Below are 24,352 nucleotides of genomic sequence, written 5' to 3'. Positions count from 1 at the left end.
CATTTTGATATTTGCCCACATCACTCTACTTGAGACTGACTGCCATTCAAGAAGATTAGCCTCGTATTTAGTGTTGAATACGATGGCTACTCCTTCTTTTCCTTGATTGTCATTGCCTGAATATAACATTTTGTCTTTATTGCTCAGAAAGATCTCACCAGTTTTTGTCTTTTTTTGTTTCAGTCACCCCTATTATGTCGATCTGATACTTATCTAATTCCTCAGTTAGCTCCATTTCTTTGCCATTCAAGCTTCTTATGTTGATAGTACCAATCTTTAACTCTGGTGATGTTGAGTTCGGTTGTTTTTCAGATTTGTTCCAGTAGATGACTTTTCGCTGTTCATCCTGGTTCCCTGGTGAAAACAACGGGGGTCTTGTTTAACCGGGCGATGCCCCAGCTGGCATGAACTTTTGTCATGTTGTACCATCATTTTATAATTTGGTTTAAGCCGATAAGAATTACAATTTGGTCAGCTAAATCCAGTTCAGGTAGATACCCAACAGGGTGCACCACGAGAAGGTGAGGATCGGACGTTAGGTCAGAAGCCCTGGTCGGTTCTCTGCATTCCTTTAAAGGCGACGTGGAGGTCTCCTCTCAGTTATACAGCTTTGACTCTTGATAACACAAAATGCTAGGTTACTTTTCTCACTTCATGACAAACAAAGTGTACTGGAGCATGCATGGAGTGAGAATACTAACTACAGGTGACTGTTCATTTATAGTAGTCTTATGTAGAAAGAAAAATAAAATAAAGATCGAAACATTAAATGAGATAAAAGAACAGAAGAAATTGAAGATGATTGGTTTATATTATGACTTTTGGATAAACCAGCAACCTTAATTTCAAATGTCTTTTGTGATTTTTGAAAAGGGAATTCGTTATAATAGTGCTTGAATTGTGGAGGTCATATTTAGAGTTGAACTTTTCATTTTCTTATTAAGGATAAGAAATCTGCAACTGTTTTCTGAATGTTTTGAAAATGATTCCTTTCCTCAGATGGAACCTTTGAAATGGACAAAAGAACATAAGGTGCAAACTATGCAGCCAGGTAGTCTTAATTATTTTGAAAGTTGTGACCTATTGAAGGAAGAAAGTGATCTATATGATAATCTACATTTGTAAGGGAAGACAGATCTGGTATCAGAACTTGATCATTTATTAATAGCTTTCAATCAATTTATCAAATAATGTGAAAACAACCAGCTTTTCATTTTCATCTCAGCAGGATAAAGATGTTTTTACTTTTAGAGGGAAAGAGAGCTTTTTTATTTTAGCTTTTATTGAAAGTGTTAATACAGTCAAATGGACTAAATCAACTTTAAGAAAGGTATATCAGGACAGCTGAACATTTTACTTTATTTTATTTATTTTTTTTTTTTGCTTAAGGAGGTAGCTTAATATCAGCATAGTTAGTTTTATTAATTTTTTGCTCTAACGAATTACGATGAAATACTTCTTAAGTTAATTCTGAAGAATTATTTCTTTTAATTATTAAAGATGTAACATTTTAAAAAGATAATCGGGAAGATGGAATTATTAGTAGTAACACACACACGAATGCACACACCCAATTTGTGCTTAGTTTTCAGCATACGAAAAATCAGTAGGAAATCACTTTCCCATCTAAGAGACACATTTACATTGATACAGTCTTTATGACCTGTCAAAAAGACACACCAGTTTGTACAGAATATAGAACTATTACCATTGGCAGTGTATCAAATGAAAATGGGTATCGTTAAATTAGGGGTTTTTTCATCCCACAAGCAGGCAAACTGGCACCATGAACACACACACACACACACACACAGATTACAGTCAGGAATACTAACCCAGCTATAGGCCTGATTCATCAGCTATGCCAGTCCCAAGCTCAGATAAAATTTGGGGGATTGAGATGGTGCCATACCTTCCCGTAAAAGGGACTCACAGCTGCTGTATCATCATACAAAACTAACTTGTAGGAAGAATGGTGATGACTTGCAAATTATGCAAAATAAAATGCTGTTTGAGAATTCTTGACTCTTTCAAAATTAACTTGCAACCAGGGTATGCTTCAGTTCATAACAAAGAGGCTCTGCAGCATTTTCCAGGTTGACTGTGGGGTTAATTGCTGATGACTCTTGCAGGATGCTCAAACATACCGAGACTGAGCTCACTGATCTCAGTCAGTGAGTATCAGTAGCTTCTCAGTGTGTTTTCCTCCCAGTAGCATCATAAACTTTCCATTACAAATGACATAAGCAACAGTGGATTCCAGTACTCTGAGACAGGTAGCAATGTCATGGGCAGAAAGACCACTGATGTGATACCTCACCATCAACCCACATTGAAAATCTGTCAGTTCAGTCGAACATGGCATCGTGACATCGAGTACAGTGCAAAACATGCAGCACACCCCACCTTTTATTACAGGACTTACATAGACACTCCTTGAATATCTGCATGTGATAGGATCTGAAAAAAAATATGCATGGGATGCAAGGTTTCCAAACACTTTTGTCAACAGTGTATATTGTATATAAAAGATACTAAAAAACTGAGTGCTATTTCAAATTTCATTCACGTTATAAGTCAAGCAACACCCAGAATACTTGTACTCACTTATATTAATAATTATGAAGCTACTGCAGGTTTTCTGGGTATTGGGTTTCAGTGCCATCTCTCCAACCCCAATCCATAAAAAAAAAAGTCAACTGAAAATTATATGATACTTATATTCAAAGAAATATAGTACATAAAGAGGGGATGATTCATGTTTTAGCAGATGTCTTGTTTTTAAAGTCAGTGTGGTATTAGCTTTCTCTGTACACGTACAGATGGATTTATCTTTTATGAAAGTAATCATATGCAAATTTTATATATTTATCTGTGTGTGTGTGGGGGGGGGTATTCCTTTTCAACAACAAAAAAGTATTTATTCAAATAAGCATATTATTAATTCCATCATACAAAACTTTCTGGTATCATTCAGAAAGCCAATCTCTGATCCATCTAACCAATATACTATCCATTCCTATCCACTGCAGCTTATACACAAATTAATGCGGTAAGTCCAAGAATATCACTGTATATGATTCTCCCTTATTCAAAACATTCATCACCTTATCATAAAACAAGACCTGCTCCTCGCAAACCCATGCTGACCATCATAAAGAATCTTATGTTGATCAACACATTCCTGTGTTCTATTTCTAACCAATTTTTCCAACACTTTGATCACAACTGCATATGTACAGACCAGTCTATAATTGGAAACTTCTGTTCTCAAACCATGCTTGTGGAGAGGTATTTTATTTTATCTTCTTTCCACTCCTTAGGAACCTTTCTCATTGCAAGACTTTCATTAAATAACCAGGACAATGGCATGGCTAACTCTTTTGCACATTCTTTAAAAAAATGTGGTGATATGTCATCCACTCCCACAGCCTTATTAACATCTATCCAAGCAACACTTGATACACCTCAGATACTTTCACTTTTAATTCTCGCCCCTTTCTACATGTTGCACAGCATCATTTACACCACTATGATATACATAGATGAAGAGTTCATTACATAATTTTACTATATCATTTGCTATGATTACTCTGTTATCATAACTATCCACCAATATCAACCTGGCATAATTATTTTTCCTCTTGCTTACCACATAGCAGAAAAATTCCCTTGGATTAGCTTTGAACTGACAGGCCAATCTCCTTTCATATTCTACTTTTTATATTTTTAACCATGCTTGTCACTTTTTCTGGCCTGCACTTTATATTCTTCATGCATCTGTTCACTGCAAATATAAATATATATATATATATATAAAGTTTAGCTTGTTTTATTAATTTATTTATTATAGTTAAAATAAATTTCAGTCTAATTTCTACTCATAATTTCATGCAACAACTAGTAATACACACAAAAATTACCTAGATGTGGAGAGAGAAAAGTAAGAACTGTGAGTAGCAGCCAGGGAGATGAAGGAAGTGTTAAATTTGTTTGAGATAAGCCATTATCCTCTTGTAGGAGTGCACTCATTAATGTACTAGTAGGTACTGAAATATTAATATGTTCGGCAAATGCAGGTAACAAGAACATTGATACCTGAACTGACTGAGGTCCCACAAAAGCATCTTTTAGCAACATATAGACAGCTTTATTTCTGAAATAGTTCACAATGAACAAGAATATCAGTTTAGAATGGGAATGATATAAAACATATTCATGAAATAGTATATTATAAGAATTATATATAAGGAAAACTAAACTAAAAAGCAGCTATAAAAGAAATACCTACAGCTAACTTCTTGCACTTTTTGTATTAATCCTACTACAACAACAACAACAACAACAAAAAAAAAAAAAAAAAAAAAAAAAAAAAAAAAAATGCTTGAAACGGAACACAATCATTTACCCAAATTACCCACTTATTATATTCAAAATCTTAAAATAATAACTTTACTTTAGACTGCTTTATACTCATTTTCAAAAATAAACTTGTGCTCCTCTTCCTGATTAAAGTTTTATTAAACTGCTTGTTGTCCTGGGGCAGAGCTGACTACTACCGGGTGCGTCCCCAGGTGGCGGATCAGGGAACAGCCTTCAGATATGGAGGCTAGCTGCGATATAAGCAGAGCAATCTGGCGAATAAGCAGCCGTGGACCAACAGCGACTGAGCTATCAGGGCGTGGGGGAGCAGAAGTGGCAACTCTGTATCACTTAAAACCTCACAAAGCCCAATGACAACTTGGTGACATGGCGAGTAGTGCCACCATTAAATAAGCACCTGCTGGGGTCAGTGCCCCTGACATTGGGAAGCAGCATTGTCAGTACTAACACAAGGTTGAAGTTTTATTAAACTGCTTGTTGTCCTCCCGGGGCAGAGCTGATTACTACCGGGTGCATCCCCAGGTGGCGGATCGAGGAACAGCCTTCAGATATGGAGGCTAGCTGCGATATAAGCAGAGCAATCTGGCGAATAAGCAGCCGTGGACCAACAGCGACTGAGCTATCAGGGCGTGGGGGAGCAGAAGTGGCAACTCTGTCTCACTTAAAACCTCACAAAGCACAATGACAACTCGGTGACATGGCGAGTAGTGCCGCCATTAAATAAGCACCTGCTGGGGTCAGTGCCCCTGACATTGGGAAGCAGCATTGTCAGTACTAACACAAGGTTGAAGCCAAATGATGATGGAAAAGCTTGTGATCAGAGATTTGCAGATGGCAATATGATTATATTGTGTACGTCTCTAATACTGCAGAGCAGAAAGCAAACGGAGAAACTACTGCTCTACCTTATCTCCAGAACAACCACCATGGCGAGCAAACCCTTACAATTGGCCCCAAGTTCCCGCCGTCCTTTAAATGGGACAGGGGTGCGAAGAATTTCCAGGCTCAAAATGGTGTCCACTTTTAAAATTGCAACTTGGAATGTCAGAACTCTGTATGAAGCTGGCAAATTAAGAAATGCCACAAGAGAAATGAAGAGGCTGGGCATCCGGATTTTGGGAATTTGCGAGACAAGATGGCCAGGATCTGGAAAGTGTCAACAAGATAATACGACAATGTATTACTCTGGAAATGATGAGAACAAACATCGACATGGTGTAGCTGTAATAGTAGATGAAGAAATCAATAAATCAGTAATAAATTGGATTCCATTTTCTGAAAGGATAATGCTGTTACAACTTAAGGGAAACCCCATTAACATAAATATCATCCAAGCTTATGCACCCACAGCTGACAAAAGTGAAGAAGATGTTGAAGAGTTTTATGAACACCTAAAAGAGATTAAAAACCTAACAAAGGAACATGATATAAACATAGTGATGGGTGACTTCAATGCAAAAGTGGGAAGAGGGGGTGATGGAGAAATTGTTGGCGAACATGGCTTAGGTACCAGAAACGACAGAGGAGATCGCCTGTCAGGAAGAAGATCTAACAATAGCAGATACCTGGTTTAAACTTCCACCCAGAAGACTGTACACTTGGAAATCGCCTCAAGATAACCAACATAACATTGTCAGAAATCAAATTGATTATATACTGATAAATAAAAGATTCCACAGTAGTATAAAGAGTGCAAAGACTTATCCTGGAGCAGATATCTCATCAGACCACAATCCCATAGTTGCAGAAGTAGGTCTTAGATTAAAATCAGCTAAAAAATCACAAAAGAAGAAAAAGAAAATTGATGTAGAAAAACTGAAAGACCCGAACATAAATAAAAGTGCCAAGTCACAGCTTAACCTGCGATTACAACAGATTAACATAGAAGAAAATAAAAGTGTGGAATCTCTTTGGAATAGCTTAAAGAATGCCATCGTAACAACAAGTATTGAAGAAGTAGGTTATGTGAATAATATAAAACAACAGGAATGAATGACAGATGAGATCCTTTCTCTTATTGATACAAGAAGAATGTACAAAAACAAAGACCATGCCAGGTATACAGAAACACATAACATCATCAAGAAAAAAATAAAAGAAGCCAAGGAAAATTGGATGAAAAATTTATGTACTGAAATTGAACTGCTTCAGAAGAAACATGATAATTTCAATCTGTATAAGAAAATCAACGAAATTTCTGGAAAACTGAGGAAAAAGCAAATAGTGTCTCTAAGAGATGAAAATGGAAAAATAGTTCTAGAAGTAGAGAATAAAGCACAGATTTGGATAAAATATGTAACAGAACTTTTCAATGATACTAGACAGAAGCCTATAAATACAAAAGATAACATTCAAGGACCAGCAATCATGAAATGCGAAATAGAGAATGCTATACGAACAAGTAAAACAGGAAAAGCCAGTGGACCAGATGGTGTGCAAACAGAATTTTTAAAATTAATAGAACCAGATAACATCAAACTTCTTGAAAAACTATTTAATAAAAGATATAAAAGTGATGAATTTCCATCAGATTGGCTCAAATCTACATTTATCACTGTCCCAAAGAAATCCAAAGCGAATTCCTGTGGTGACTTCCGACTTATTAGTCTAATGAGCCAAACATTAAAAATATTTTTGAAAGTAATTCAGAATCGTATTTATAGAAAAAGTGAAGAAACTCTAAGTGAAACACAATTCGGCTTTCGGAATGGTTTTGGTACTAGAGAGGCCCTTTTCTGTACCCAAATATTGATACAAAAATGCATAGAAAAACAGAAATCTGTCTTTATGTGTTTCATAGATTTTTAAAAAGCATTCGACAAAGTCGGACACACTAACTTAATAGAAGTCCTTCAACAAATAAGGCTAGACGAACAAGACATAAGACTAATAACAAATCTGTATTGGAATCAGTCAGCTACCATTCAATTAGACAACATTACCACCAGTGATATTAACATCAAAAGAGGAGTGAGACAAAGATGTGTGCTCTCACCACTCCTGTTCAACATATATGCAGAGGTAATCTTTAAAAAAGCATTGGAAGAATGTTCAGAGGGAATCACAATAAATGGAAAGATTGTTAACAACCTTCGATATGCAGATGACACTGTGCTAATTGCAGATAATATTATGGATCTCCAAAAACTCATTGACAGAGTATACATAGAAAGCCAAAGAATGGGAATAAATATAAACATCAACAAGACAAAATACATGATCATCAGCAAACATCCAGCCTCATCAATGAAACTGACACTCAATGGGAAAAATATTGATCAAGTGTCAAGATATAAATATCTTGGTTGCTGGCTTAATGAACGGTGGGATCCAGAAATAGATATAAAGACAAGGATTGAAGTTGCACGGCAGTCCTTCATGAAAATGAGAACACTATTCTGCAATAAAGACCTAAACATGGAAGTCAGATGCCGAATGCTGAAATGCTACGTGTGGTCTATTCTGCTCTATGGAGTTGAAACATGGACATTGAAGGCGACAACCAAGAAAATCAAAGCCTTTGAGATGTGGCTATAGAGAAGAATGCTAAAGATATCATGGACAGAAAAAATTACCAATGAAGATGTCTTAAAATCCATTGGCAAAGCTAAACATCTTGTACAAATAATCAAGAAACGAAAAACATCATATCTTGGTCACATCATGAGAAACAGCAAATACCAACTTCTACAAACTATTTTTTTGATAGGAAGAATTGGTGGCAAAGGAACTAGAGGAAGAAAAAGAATATCATGGTTTGACAACATCAAGACGTAGACAGGAAAGAGCAGTGCACAACTGCTCAGATTAGCACAAGAGTGCAGTTTGTTCACCAAGATGGTCGCTGACCTTCGATAGAAGATAGCACAATAAGAAGAAACTGCTTGTATACACACAAAATTTTACATTCTTATGTGCATGTTTTTAATTATGTATTAATATTTCATTATGAACTTCACCATCTTAAGACATCAGACTGAATAGCAGGCCAGCTCATATAAACTTAACATTATAGTGGTTAATACTATGGCTGGTTGGATTATCTGGCATGCAGGATGAAAAAAAAAAAAAAAAAAACACTAATTTTCTATGAAATATTATCAAATCCATACAAAGCCTGCATAATTCTAATACATGAAGATATGAAGATATCTTGTCTAGGATATCTTCATGTCCTAGATGAGATTTGAATTCTGGTATTTTCAAGACAAGAATACCATAACCAACTGAGACAGAGGTACTTCACTTATCTATGCTATAGGAGTTAATTGTTTCACCTCTACACTGCACAGTTTACAAGTGGCTTTCTATTTGTGTATTTTCAGAGCAGTGTAATTTTCTAAACTAGTATGAATGCATCAATTTTATTTCACTTTCCAGTTCTATAAGTTGATTTAATATAAACTTACAATATGCAGTTTACATTTCCACTATAAAATAAAGCAATTAAGTACCTTATGATAATCACTATCAATCACGATGTTTTGTACCTCACTGTAAATGTTAAAAAAAAAAAAGGTGGGGGGTCCTTGCTAATCTTTATGAGAGAACGTTTTTTCTAAAAAAAAAAAAAATTTTGATCCCATACATGATGTCAAGAAACCTAGAAGCACATTAATGCCATATGTGGGATGCAGATGAGGACTGAGATACAAGTTAGTAATGTTTTTTTTGAAGTGCTGCAAGTTGTACTTGTATGGGAATACTTCGTGAGGAAGGGTGTTCTAGAGCAGTGCTTCCCAAACTTATAGATGTAAAGGCCCTCTTGGAAAAATTGAAATATTTCACTGCCCCATCAAAAAAAAAAATCTTACAAACATACATTATTATAACAATTATTTATATGCTATATGTGCTATCAGCGCAGTCACCCTGCACCCCAAGCGTATTTCTTTCCCATGCATCGCCATCAAACATTAATTTAAATCGTGAAAAACGTGACTGTTTTAAATGATCACAAGATTTTGCGTTTGTAAGCTTTTTTGTGCTTCTTACCGATACCTTTGAAATGAAATTTATATGAATAGCATATATTTACTAATATTCATTAAGCGCTGAAATATGCAGGAAGCAAAATTTGTGAACCAACACCAATGTGTGATTTTTTCCATTAAAATATAAAAAAAATAACAAAAAATAATAAATAATAAAGATTAAATGTTTCTTTTAAGATAAAAAAATATCTAGTTAGTCTTAAAACATTTAAAATTTGTTTTCATTATTTTACTGCTCCCTCAAGAAAACTAATGGCCCCTAAGGGGACCGCAGCCCACAGTTTGGGAAGCACTGTTTTAGAGGACAGAGGTCGATGGAATTAAAGAAGCAAGAAGAGAAGCAGTTTCAGTGTGTTTACACTTGCACAATAAAGGGATGCTGGGCAGCTACTGCTCTTGTATCAACAGGTGCAACTGAAAGTGAAGGAACGATAGTTTCCAGTTCAGTGGAGCAGGACTATGGAAGTATCTGTAAAATAGACACAGTGCTGAAACACTGCATCTGTGAGACAGAGGTTGTAGTGAATCCATCAGAGAGGGATAATCAACATGCCTAATTGCCAGCCTTTGAACATCAAAGATTTTAAGCGAATCTTGAGAGGTGAGCAGTGTTCTAAGCATAAGCAAATTTGGATTTGTATATAGTTAGTAGTTGGTTGGGTGTAAAAAAGCCTTTTGAATGAAAGAGAATACCTAGTTTCTTGGATGATGAGGAGGCTATCGATGTAATGCATTTATGGCAGGAGAAACTGGAGGGTAAATGTTAGTCCAGGCAGAGATCTGATCTTGCCTGGTGATTTGTGTGTTACTTAGGATAACAGTAGATAAGCTGAGATATCTTTTGCAAAAGAAAAGGCAAGACTGTATTTTGGTGGCAATAGCTATGACATGATTGTCCTTGCTCCACTGAAGGATAGCATGAATATCAATGTTTAAGGCACTGGTTGTAGATGATCTTGCAGCCTGAGATAGAGTACTGCATGGGTTGTCAAATGAGTAGGACAAGTGGAGAGGACCATCTTTAACAAAACTGTGAGAACTAAAATAAATGGACTAATTAATAAACAAAAAGTAATGAAATATAACTACCAAGTTTTGCTGTCTAAATATCTAAGCTCTATCAAGGTTAATAGTATTTCAAAAACATAATGCCAAGTTGCAAATGTCATGTTTACTAGGAGTTTTCTTACATCAGATTTTAGTGAATGTTAGAATAATGAAGCTTGAAGTATTACAAGATCTGATAAATAACTTCTTTATGTCATGCAAAAATCAAGCAATGATTCCTTTAGAGTATATATGAAATTTTCTTTCAAGTATGGCATCACTGCCATGCTTCATTTCATGTATGATTTTGCAGAAGAAACATGCACCCCTAAACCTAATTTCTCTTTTCTGAGTGACAATCCTATGATTTCTACTTTACTTTAATTCTACTTTACTTTATAACTGTTCCCAGTCTGATCAATTTAAAGATATTCATAGAAATGGTAAATATTATATATACTTGGATATTTCTGAAGATTTCGATGATTAGAAGATGCCAGAGGACTGCAACATTTTTGGAGTGGCTTATGAGTTACCATAATATTTAAATCTTCACATAATGACATAATATGAGTAGAAATTTCATGAAGGTATGAACAACAGATAGAGTCTCTATATCTTACATAGGTATCTGCTACTTGGTGGGCTTCTATCTGTATAAAAATCTTCCAATACCTTTTACTCACAAAGGAAGTAGGCTCCATTAGTCTTAAAGTGATAGGTAATCTGCCTCCACCCTGATGTCATCACTGGTGGTCACAAACTACTGAGGCTTTAGCATTCATGTGAGAGAAATTATGAGAAACAATCATCATCATCATCATCTCATGACCCTGAACACTAAACAAGTATATGTTATTGTCTGAAAAACTGGGTAGTCAGTTCATTTATTAAACTGCCGAGTTAAAATCCCAAATTTCTGAGAGATGAAAAACTTACCTATACCAAAGATCTAACTCAGGACTGGCTGGAAAAAAAAAGGACTAGAAAAATTTATTCTAGTCTGTCTAGTTTCAAACCTATAATGGTATAGTACATGTAACCCTTGCTTAACACGGGATTTGATTAAAGTGCCGAAATTAACTGTGGCAATCCCTTGATATACACGGCAAGAGTTTTGATTAACGTGCCTTTAGTCCTGCGGAGCTCGCAGCTGATCGGACAGATACATGCAAAATGTTTAATATAAATATTTGTACACAATGAAGTGTATAGCTTGGAGGTCATGAGTAGCTGTGCATTCATATGTTACAAGTGATATTCCGCCCTGTTTTTTGCTGTCAGTTTGGTTTAACGTTATGTAAAGGTTTGTGATATTTGACAGAAAATTGTATCTGAGAGATACCACAACCTCCGATGTCAGTATAGTATGATTTAGCTGTTTTTTTTTTATTCTTTGTTCAATAATTTCTAGATTGTAAGTGAAAATAAATAAACCATCACATATTACTGAAATAGAGAGCCAAAGGCTTATTTTTATGATACATGTCCTCTAGGACAGCGCTTCCCAAACTGTGGGCTGTGGCCTCCTTGGGGGCCGTAGGTTTTGTTGAGGGGGGCCATGAAATAATGAAAACAAATTTAAAATCTTTTAAGACTAAGTACATTTTTTTTATCTTAAAAGAAATGTATTTAATATTTATTATTTATTATTTCTTTTTTGTTATTTTTTATATTTTCATGGGAAAAAATCACACATTGGTTCGCAACTTTTGCTTCCTGCGTATTTCGGTGCTTAATGAATATTAGAAAATATATGCTTATTCATATAAGTTTCATTTCAAAGCAGAAATCTAAGAATTGCAGTTTCAAATATTTCACCTGATATTGGTGTAGCAATATTGAAACACATTCATCACATTAAATTATTAAATTTCTTTTAGGTTTTTAATTCTTTCTTTCTTTATTAATCTGTCTATATAAAAATATGAGATAATGTGCCATGTCAAATGTGTATTTAAGATGCTAAAAATGTAATATTTGCATTTGAGATTTGCAATATTCGCTGTGTATGTTTTGTATTGAATATAAATACAATAAATATTATAATTCTATGTCTATATTACGATTTTTTTTCGAGGGGCTGTAAAATATTTTAATTTTTCCAAAGGGGGCCTGACTTCCAGAAGTTTGGGAAGCACTGCTCTAGGAGATGTGCTTTATATTATGGAAAATAAATAAAAGGGATCTGGAGCTTACTCCACCTTTACTACGAGTTGCCCATAAGGTTGCTTATGCTTGCATCTGCCGAAACTTTTAGTTTCTATATATTCGGCATGAAACTCATGTAGTTTCTATATTCGGCATGAAACTCATGTAGTTTCTATATTCGGCTATGAAATAATGTTGGATTCGATATTAACTTAATTTGTACCATCATGTATTATATTTGCAGTGTTTTTACTTTATGTTTCATTGCTTGTTTGCCGAGGTCTGGAGAGTCATTTTGCTTGTTATCGTAGAATTTATGCCAATAAGAAAAAAACTAAAACTGTTCAAACGACTCTTGATAACTTCTTTTGATAAAAAAAAAATTGCAATAAATAATGTAGGTACAAGTATTTATTAAACATTTACTTTGCATTCATTTTTTCTTTCCTAAAAAAGTACCATATAAAATGAATTATTAATACAGTAATCGATCATGGATGAATTGTAATTTTTACCATCGATTATTAGATTTGATTAACATGATTTTGATGTACGCGGTAGCATCGAGGGATTAATTAACCGCTTTAATCGAGGGATACCTGTATTGTGCTATGGAAGCAAATGTCATTTCCAGAGGGTTATGCAAGCAGCACCTTCTAGCTACAAAATAGCATAATTTCATTCATGTATTTAAATAAAAGGAGCCACTTAAGGGTCAAATCTAGATAATTGGGAAGAAACCTTCACACACAGCCTTTTATGAATCAAATGCCATTCTGAGCTTATCATGTTGCAGTCGCAATGCATCTTGATAGTAGGTATCATCCTGAATGAACAAGACTGGACTGATAATTTGGGGTTTAGCCAAAGTAAACTGTATTCTATATCAGCTTAAACCAAGAGAAAAGAATGGTAAAAGACAAAGTCATGTCAACTTGGGATGGCTTGGTTAAACCAGCCTCCCACTGTTTTCATTAGGAAACCATGCAAATAGTGAAAAGTTAGCAAACCAGAACAAACTTAACATCAGCAGAATAAAAGATAAGCACCATAAACATAAGAAGTATCAACAGAAAAGAAATGAAACTAGAAGAATTAGAGAAGTATCAATCAGCATAATTGGTATTATTTGAAACAAAGAAGATAAAAAAAAGGGTAAATTTCTTCTAAAAAACAACAAGATGATCAGGGAACTGAAGGAGTAGCACTATTCTTCAATAAAAAAAAAAAAAAAAAAAACATGAAGATAATCTTGAATGAAAGCAATATCAAGTCCAGGGATCAAGGCAAACATCAAAAAGTTTATAAGTCCAACAAAAAGTTCTACTAAGGAAGAAAAGCAGGAATTTTTAGTCACTGTAGGACAACATTAATAGAAACGCAAAATAAGAAATGAACACCAGTGATATACAATGTGCTGGGAAAATTTGGAGAACAGGCCAAAGCTGATCACAATGGTAAATACCTGCTGAATTTCTGTTCAGGACACAAAAAATGTGCACATGGAATTAAGATACAAGGAATAAGAAAGTTTCAGTGACTATGTTATTGTGGATAGCCATATCTTTATACTGGTTCAGAACACAAGAGCGTTCAAAGTGATTACCATTCAAGTTTCTGAGCAGAATAAAACTGAATATGATATTTTATTAGGAAAAACATGTAGAAAGTTTTAAAAATAATCAAAGTTAAGCAGCTTTAATTAGTTCATGGGGGTATTATTTCCAGAGACATGGTGTAAAGCTGTTCGCAAGAATAGAAAATTCAGAACTCTATGGCAGACTCAAGAATATGAACTGGTAGTTGTTGCAGAAAGTAAAGCATACTGAAAGTTCCTAGCAAGTATTTGTAGGAAATACACAGAAAAATGTAAAGAAAGTGAAACAGTGTGTAAAAGTAGCTAGACAAGTCTTGGAAAGAGTTCGGTAAGAATACAAAAGATAAATACCAGGAAAGTGGCAAAACGTTCTGGAGACTATTGAAGAGCTTTGAAATGGAGGAAAGAGTACTGTAGAAAGAATTAGAAATGATAAATTGAAGATACAGACAACATAGATGTTTGGAGTAATTATTTTGAAAGACAAATGAAACAAACAATAGAATGGCAGTAGAAAATATTCAAGAAGAATGCAATCAGGAGTACCTATCAATATTTAAACAGAAAAAGCAACTGAAAACCTGAAATGTGGAAAGGCAGCTGGAGTAGATATTTCAACCAGAAATTCTCGCATATGGAAGCATAAAATTTTATAGTGGCTCCAATGCTTAACTCAGAAGGCATGGTCAGAAAGTTCGAATTCCAGAGAAGACCCACAGTATCCATCTTTGAAAAGGGAAATAAAATAATGTGAGAATTAAAGAAGAATTCATCTACTGAATGTCACTTCCCAATTAAGATTTATGCAAGCAAGCTTATAAAGAGACTAGGAAAAAATATCTATAAGAAAGGTAGTAGAAATCATGGGAATATAACAAAAACCTGTATTATGTTTTGTAGATGAAACATTATATGAAAAGGTGACAAGAGAAAGGCTTTTCAAAACACTATAATTATGTGGCATAAATGGAACACAGTACTAATACACAATCTATATTTAAGTTATAAGTCAGCTATTAAGATAGATTGATATTGGAAGATTGTTTGATATAAAATCAGGTATGTGATGACTGCACACCATCTCTACTGTTATCTATATGGATCACATTATGAAAGAAAGGAGTTAAATCAGACATCAAAATTGGATATGTTAATCCAAGCTCTTTATTTTATACAGATGATATTATAATCCTATATGAATTCAGCACAAGTCTGCAACAAATGGTGTGAATCAGAGATATGAAACTAATCTTTGCTTTATGCAGATAATGTACTCCTAAACACAGCCAGTGCAAGTCTCCAGGATTCTCTAACTAAATAGAATAACAAATGTAACAAATTCGGCATGAAATCAGCAATAAAAAGATCAAAACAATGACAATAGGTAGGAACAGTGAAAGTATCAGTTGCATCTTGAGTGGGAAACCTAAAAAAGTAAAAAAAAAGTAAAACATTTCAGCTATTTAGGCAAATTTTTTTATATAACAGAGCTGGTATCATAGGGATTCAACGGAAATATTCAAGCCAATATAAGCTTATGGATCTGAGAGCTGGGTGAGAAATTGTTTTTAATTAATAGGTAGTTAATTTAGTATATAAGTTAGCTTATATTAGGGTAGAGGTTCATCTGATTGGTCATATTAATATCATATTAAGATGGGTATTCAACTGACTGAATCTACAGTAGTCCTGACACAGAATCAGCGAAGTGTCTCACTCCATTGCTGCAAAACATACGGGTGATTCTACTGAGACCTTACTAAAGTAGCAAGGTACATGGCCTTTAGGTTCATGATTCACATGCATTGGGGACTTCTGTCAGAATCCTGTTTAGCCACTCTGCAGCGATACTATTTGTGTCTCACACTTTGAAAGACAGTGCTAGCAGAAGATGCTTTGGTACTGTTATAGCACAATCAATCTAGTAATAAGGCCACTAAAATGAAAGAATTAAGGCAGCTGTTGAGACCATGCAGCCACTGCTTCCTATATCACACCATTCAGGAACCACATTGGACAAATCTCTGGATAAACATCTTGGAGAGGTTTGGTGAATCTCAAGTGGTTGCTCTTGGTATCTCCAAGGCTTTTGACAGAGTTTGACACAAAGGCCTGTTAAGAAAATTCCCATCATTGGGTTTCCCCCCTGACTTCTGCAAATGGCTAGCCAGCTTTCTGGTGGGACACTCACTTCAAGTGATGGTGGATGGCTCCTTATCTTTTATCTATACAACTAATGCTGGGGTCCCACAAGACTGTTCTCTCACCCACTCTCTTCCTTCCATACATAAACAATCGACTCGAGCTGACTACCAATCCAGTACACAGTTATGCTGATAACAGCACTTTACACTCCACTCTTCATTTTCTTTGGACAAACCCTGCACAGCACACAGTATTACAACCTCCAGAAATCTAACCTCTACCACCTTAAATTCTGATCTTCAAAGCATTCATCAATGGGATTTGCATAACATTATCAACTTCAATGCTAGCAAAACACAGCTCTGTATTGTTTCCCACAAAAAAACTGTTTTTACAGTCTCAACCTTGACAATACTTAAATTTCTATTCAAGATGAGATCACCTTCTTGGAATAACTCTATCAAATCTTTCTTTGCACAAACATATCAACTATTGCCTCCTCTGCATTGAAAAAATTAGGCTGTCTCTTTTGCTTGAGGCATTACTTTAATTCTGAACAGCTTTTAATCCTTATACAAATCACAAATGCACTTGGACCATTGAATACTGCTCTCCTAGGTGGTGCCCCTAAGAACTCCATAAAAATTCTGGATTCTATACAGAAAAGAGTAGTTAGATTGATTTAATGACGCCTCTCTCACTAATACATTCGCTTTCGATCGGGTGTTTTGTCTCCACAGTCTGCATCTTCTACAAATACTGCTATGGCCACTGTTCATCAGAACTGGCATCAATAATTTCCCATCCTCTCTTGCAAATCCATCCAAATGTATACAGCAGCCAACCAGCACCCTCTCACAGTTCTACGCCAAACCAACAAAACAAATTTCTCCTCTTCTTCATTTATCCTTTTCACTGCTGCCCTCTGGAACAATCTTCCACACATTTTCCCCAAGATATACAACTCACAGCTTTTCAAATCAAATGTCAATAAGTTCCTTATTGCCCAGCCATGGTACTAATGTACTATAGGTTATAGGTTAACCAATCTCTCATGGATAGGCTCTACACAAAAAAAAAAAATTGTCCACAGATGACCATAGTTCTATACAATATATATACACAAACACAAGGTAAAACTGGTATTTATTAAATATACTGCCATATATTTCAGTCTGAAATTAAGAGACCATCGTCAGTGGCTTAAAACAGCTGTTACAAGGTGGAATGCAAGCAACTGATTTATTTGAAATAGAATGAGCCGAGTGATGTTAAATCACTAATAGTGTTATGCTTTCACTGAAGACAAGTTTAATCACAAAAGTGTAAAATAAATTGCACACACACACACACACACATTATATATATATATATATATATATATATATATATATATAAAATTTATAACATCATACTAAACAGATCAGATATAGTATCTAGTTGGATTCTTAAGACCTTATGTCTTTATCAAATATCATTCTTGGTCATAATTGCCAGCCTGGTTGGCCCAGTGGTTAGCATATCTGCTCTCCAGCCAAAAGGTTGTGGATTTGAATCCCATCGTGGGCACAGATGTTTGTGATTGTGAAAATACTAGTGGAGGTGGTGGTTGGTGGTAGATGGCACTGGTGTAGTTGTGGTTCATTGTAGTTGGTGAATTGAGTGGTGGAGACAGTTGTAGAGTAGGTGCCCTCCCTCGATGAGTCTTTGGATTCCCTGGAGGTGTCACGTAATAATAATAATTAGTAAAAAAAATTTATGTGTTATTCGAATCAAATAGGGCTGCCCATGTCAAACAGGTCTCAACTTAGAACCAGACTAACAATTTTCCATCCCCCATCTTAATAGTGAAAAGTAAGAAGAAATCCATATTGGATCAGTTGGCACTCGGTTCATCAAGGACTGCGTCAGATATTGAGGATCCTGGGCATCAGGCGACAAGTTGGCTACAGGGCAGGAAGATGAAAAGCGACTGGAAAAAACCAAACATAAAAAATGGACTGTAGAAGAAAACAGAGAAGTCATGAAATGTTTTTACAGATCAACACCAGAAAAACAAGGTTTTAGAAAGCGTATGCATTGAATTTGGGAAACAAAAATTCCCACAATCTGCAATAACAGAACAAAGACTTATGGAATTTCATTTTCTGTAAAAAAAATTTACTGAGGTTGAGCTGTAAGAGTTAGATAATAAACCAACTCCAGTAAATCATCAGGAGGTAGATACATCAAACTTTGGAAATCAACTCAGTAAGCATCAATATGATGATATACCTCAGAATGTTTTGACAGAAGTGCAGGGTAAAATGGAGTCAGGGATATTGGAACATATAAACTCCACATAAGACTACCACTGTTAAAAACTTGACATAAATCTAAGCTAAAACAGCTCCTCTTAGACGAAAATGATGTGATTAAAACCATCACAACCAACAGTATAAAGGAAACAAATCAGCTCCTATACTGCACAGCTATATCATTACAGTGAAGCTTGGGTGGAAACTGCAAGAGCAAAAGCCAAGGATGAAACAATCTGCACCATGGAAAATACGGTTGGAACGAAAAGTCAACTTAGAGTTTTAAAGAAAATAATATCAAAAACAAACTGATTAATATATATAATTTGGCCAACAAAACAATTGCTGAAGTTATTACCAAAGAGCTAAAAACAAAGAGTTACAGCGAATGCACAGAAAATTAAAAGATATGCAGCAAGAATAAACCAATATGTACAAAATATGCAATTTCAACAGAACCAGCCTCAATTCTTTCAGTCTCTCCAGAGAAATACAAATGCAAGCAATCATTCACCAGAAAAAGAAGAAACACTCAAATTTTGGAAGTCAATCTAGGATAATCCTATTGAACATAATAGAGATGCCCATGGATTAAGGAAATAGAATCAGAAGTGAAACAAAAACAAATGCAAAATGTCATTATCACTAAAGAAATGGTCAGTTCACAAGCTAGAAAATTAAAAAAAAAACTGGAGTGAACCTGCAAAGACAAACTACATGGATTTTGGTTAAAGAAACAAGTCTACATTATGGAATGGCAGAACAATTTAATTATTTGTCTCAGTCAGGTTCACGGTGGAAGACTGGATGATATCTGGACACACTTTTCTCTTCATGAAAGATAAGGGTGCAGACCCAAGTAACTATCATCCAATAACATGCCTACCAACTATGCTTAAGCTGTTCACTGCAATCATAGCAAATTCCATATATATCATTACTTATCAGATTCATCCAATTGAACAAAAAGGCAATTTTCAAAAATTGAGACGAACAAAAGCCCAGATCCTTATAAATAAAATGAGTCTCAGAAATTCCAAAAAGACGAAAACTTAACTTAAACATGGCATGGACAGACTATAAAAAAAGCATTCGATTCCCTCCCACACTCCTGAATCCTAATATCACTACAAATATTTGGAATTAGCAAAAACGTACATTTGTTTCTGGCTGCTGCTATGAAAAAATCATGGAAAACAACCTTAATAGTCAATAATGAACGATTCGGAGATATTAGCATTAAACGTGACATTTTCTGGTGATTCCTTGTCAACACCTTTGCCTATGATTTTGAAAAAAACACAACTTTGATATGAAATGCCTAAATATAATATTAAAATTTCACATCTGTTGTATATGGATATCTTCAAGTTATATGGAAATTCAGCCCAGCAAATAGATTCTTTACTGAACACAGTTCATATTGTCAGTCAGGACATCAAAATGGAATTTGGTTTAGATAAATGTGCAATTTTATTTATTAAAAGAGGAAAAATTAATGACACTAGCAATTTTAATTTTGATCAAGAGAAATATATAAAAGAAATTTCAGCTGACGAACACTATAAATACCTAGGAATATTATAGAATCCAATGATATTCTCCACTCGAAAATTAAACAACAGCAGTATCAGAATACATCAAAAGAGTTAGAAATATTCTGAAAACAAAATGGATTAAACACAATTAGAGCACTGAATTCTTGGGCTATACCAATACAATACACAGCTGGCATAATAGATTGGACAAAAAAAAAAGACCTGGACTGCAAAACTAGAAAAGTAATGACTATGCATCATGCATGACATCCACGAATGTTGACCAGTTGTACCTACCGAGGAGAAAGGTGGGGGTCTGCTGCAAATGAGACAGACTGTAGAAGAAGAAATTAGCTTAAAAAGTTACATCGACAATAGCTCTCAGCAAATGTTTCAAGCGATTACACAAGAGAGCCTTCTAAAAGCGACAGGAAACAAATCTGATTACAAAAAGGAACAGCAAAATAATCTATATGTGCGCTGGAAAAAAAAAAATCCTTGCATGGCAAATTTCTTCGAGATACTGAGGACAAAACTGATGTGAATAAGACATGGCAACAGCTACAATATGGATATTTTAAAAAAGAAACACAAGGATTTATTCTAGCAGCTCAAGAACAGGCATTACAAACTAATGCAATGAAAACAAAAATTTTGAACATCAATAATAAAAGCAAATGCAGATTATGTGATTAGAAAGATGAGATTGTAGAAAACCTAATCAGTTCCTGCAGCAAGATAGCTCAAACTGACTATAAATACTGCCATGATGAAGTGGCCAAAATAATTCATTGGCATGTATGCAAAAAATATGGCCTTCCTACTTCTGATACCTAGTGGCAGCATAAAATAGAGAGTGTATTGGAAAACAAAACAGCAAAAATTCTCTGGGACTTTAGAATACAAACTGATTTGCATTTGAAGCACAATCGACTTGACATCACAATTATGGAACATAGACAGATTTGGATAATTGACATTGCAGTACCCAGTGAAAACAACATTAACAACAAAGAACTGGCAAAAATTACTAAATATTGAAATCTGGCAATCAAAGTTGCCCGGCTGTGGCTTAAACACACCAAAGTTATCCCAATAGCTATCGGTGCACTTGGTGCAATTTCAAAGAAGTTTTCCAACTATTTACAGCAATTAAACATCAACGAAGTAACCCCATATGATTTTCAAAAAATAGCATTTTTTGGAATAGTCCATATGTTACGATGCCACATGACAGACTATTCTTAGATTCTTGGGTAGAATCTGAATTGTTCTGTATACGTAAATTATATCTCGTTTTGACTGTGTATCAATTATGTAAATAAAATAATAATATCCCTGTATTGTAATAAGTTACAGAAACTATTGTGCTCTTTCTTTTAATTCAAACAAACAGAACATAAAAACAAATTCATACAAAAAGTTTAGGTAGGAGATTTTTCAAAAAAAGAATATTAAAGGTCACATCAATGTCTTGCTTACTGGAAGGGGTATTTTTGAAGCAAGAAGGTAGGCTAACATTAATCAGAAGATGGAGAGGATAGAGTGGGTGGTTGAGAATCAGGATTTAAATCGGGAACAAATTCTGGTGCTAGATAGGATGGATCTGGTGCTGGAGAATCAGGATTTGATTCTGTTGCAAGAGGAAGGGAGCTTACCACTAAAGTCGGTTTCTTGGAAAATATATCTAGGGTTATTTGCACAGCATTTTCTTTTCTTCATCATAAATGTAGCAGCTGATGTTCTCACTAACTGCACGGTAAACCTTTGTAAACCGCTCAATGTTAGGATCTTGTTCCTCAAGTGTAGCAAATCCTGTTTCAATGAGATGAAAGGCTTCAGCTAATTCTTTTGCTGTAAACTTTCTTGGCTCTGGATCTTCTGATTCTTCATGTTCTTGCGTTACTATCAGTTGCTTCTCTAACTCCATAAGGTTTTCATTGGTTAATTTTTGTGAATGGGACCCTAGTAAGTCAATGACATCATTTTCATTGATGTCCAACTGCACTGCATTGCCACTATCCACACAGCTTTTCTGGCTTCGGCAATGTCTTCTTCTTCTGTGAAGCCATGAAAATTATCAAGATTTGAGGGCGCAGTTTGTTCTACATTCCCTTTGATTGTTGATTGCTTCGCTTCCTCCGAAGAATCAGCAACGTTTTTGATGGCATCGTAGATGTTATAATTCTTCCAGAACTCTCTCTCAAGGTCATCACATCATCTTCTGTAACCCTGACTACTTGCAGGAATGTACGCAGTAAGTAATAAGCCTAAAATGCAGAAAAGACTCTCTGGTCCATTGGTTGTAGTAACGATGTAGTGTTGGGTGGCAAAAATACAACCTCTACATTAGGGTGAAGGTCATCTAAAGATGTTTGATGTCAAAGAGCACTGTCCAGCACAAACAGAATTTTCAAGGGAATTTTCTTTTCCAAATAATAACATTAAACAGCAGGAATAAAGCAGTTGCAGAACAAATATTCAAATATGGCAAGTGTGACCCAGTCCCTTAAATCTGACTTCCAAATAACGGGAAGAGCTGCTTTAATAATGCGGAGAAGTGCGGGCTTGTTTACATATGCGAAAGAAACTAGTTCCTGAATTATTAATTTAATTATTTACAATAATTATCCTTATGGGGAGCCAATTTATAAGTACACCGTAAGTCGGGTTGTCCATAACCAGGGGACCATGTGTACATCATTCTTGCTAACTTCGTTGGAATTTCCTCTTTGCTCTTTCCCAGTAGCCATTTTGATGATTTCCAAACTAGTTGTCACATCTTTCAGTACTATATCGCAATAACTTACACCTCTGTTCATAAAATTTTCTTAGCAAAAAAAAAAAAATAAAAAAAAAATATATATATATATATATATATATACACACACACACACACACACAGAAGTGGTTTGCTTTGCCTTCTTCTGTGTTTGTTTAGCTTACCAGGTAAGGCAAATACCTGGGGAAGAAGCCAAGACTCCCAATGCAACATATGAAAAGTAAAATAGGAAAGATTCACCCCTGGCCCTCATATACTCTAATAGCATTGGGGAAAGGAGCATGAAGGGAAGAAAGAAGGAAAAGTAGGGAACAGTCTATAGATAATACAACAGATTTATATTGCACAACCTCAGGTTTGCCACTACTATACTCAGTAAAGTGAACCCTTGAGGATAAACAAATACATTGGTATTTGTTTATCCTCAAGGTCTGTAGCAACACCCCACCATATATTTCATTGTTAACCTCCACTTCACACCAGATAGACTCAAACTTATCGCTACATGGGACATTTTAAGTTTTAAAAGAGGTAAACCGTGAGTAGACATATCGATACAAAATAAATAACGGAAAAAACTCACGTAGAAAGATTATTTAATAGTATAATTTTAGGAAAGTTATTAACCTTTTTAGTTATCTTACACCAGCTACTTAGGTGATGCTTTTTGGAATTGTCAGTTAGTGTTTAATTTTGAGCTTAATGTACTGAAGATTATACTATTAAATAATCTTTCTACGTGAGTTTTTTCCGTTATTTATTTTGTATCGATGGGACATTTTTACCATCTTGTTTTCTTGTATTTCTACCCTAACTGGACTTAAGTCATTTGATATCATTAGTAGCACTCCTCTTCTATCTCTTCTGTCATTTCTAAAAATAGTATATCCGTTACACTCGATCCCACTTACCATATCTGATTCTGATAGTCAGGTTTCACTAATGCCAACAATCTTAGGCCATCATATTCAACAAAGCAACAAATTCATCCAATTTGTTTCTAATGCTCCTGGCATTTGTGTATAGACATAACAAATTACGACCTAGCCTATTCTTATAATTAGATATGCAATCTATTTGGTCTTGTTCTAGAATTTTCTCTTTTCCCTCCTCAGACATACTTAAAAGGTCTGAACCCAAAGCATATTTTTTCCACTCCTTTGCCACACACATATCTTTATCACATTTGTATACCATAGCTGAACTTTTACATACATTTTTCCTATTCCTCCCTTGATGATCTAGTTTTCCTGACTCTCTGCATTGAGTCTCATGCCAAGGAGTAATTTCTCTACAAAGAAGTAAATTAAATTAACTTTGTAACCAAAGTGATAATAATAATAACAACAGTGTTCTAGCTTTGATGTAGTGTTTTTTTTTTTACCCCAGAGGTCAGGCAAATAGTTTTAATAGTTGAT

General features: G+C 34.9%; 1 protein-coding gene across 4 annotated transcripts in view; it reads right to left on the bottom strand.

Annotated features, from left to right (window-relative positions):
* The window catches only part of LOC150095396 (ubiquitin-protein ligase E3C), a 662,747-nt gene that overhangs the window by 474,834 nt on the left and 163,561 nt on the right, over nucleotides 1–24,352 (bottom strand). For all 4 annotated transcript variants that reach the window (XM_090409807.1, XM_090409808.1, XM_090409810.1 and 1 more), the window contains exon 9: nucleotides 3,924–4,156. In XM_090409807.1, coding sequence (XP_090265933.1) covers nucleotides 3,924–4,156 — 233 coding nt within the window. The remainder of the gene's footprint in view (nucleotides 1–3,923; nucleotides 4,157–24,352) is intronic.

The sequence above is a fragment of the Typopeltis vanoorti genome, chromosome 20 (genome assembly GCF_054136105.1).
Source record: "Typopeltis vanoorti isolate ZY-2024b chromosome 20, IOZ_Tvanoo_1.0, whole genome shotgun sequence".
In the NCBI taxonomy this organism is placed as follows: Eukaryota; Metazoa; Arthropoda; class Arachnida; order Uropygi; family Thelyphonidae; genus Typopeltis; species Typopeltis vanoorti.
The sequence above is the reverse complement of the archived record's forward strand: the minus strand, read 5'-3'. Positions and strand labels throughout refer to the sequence as shown.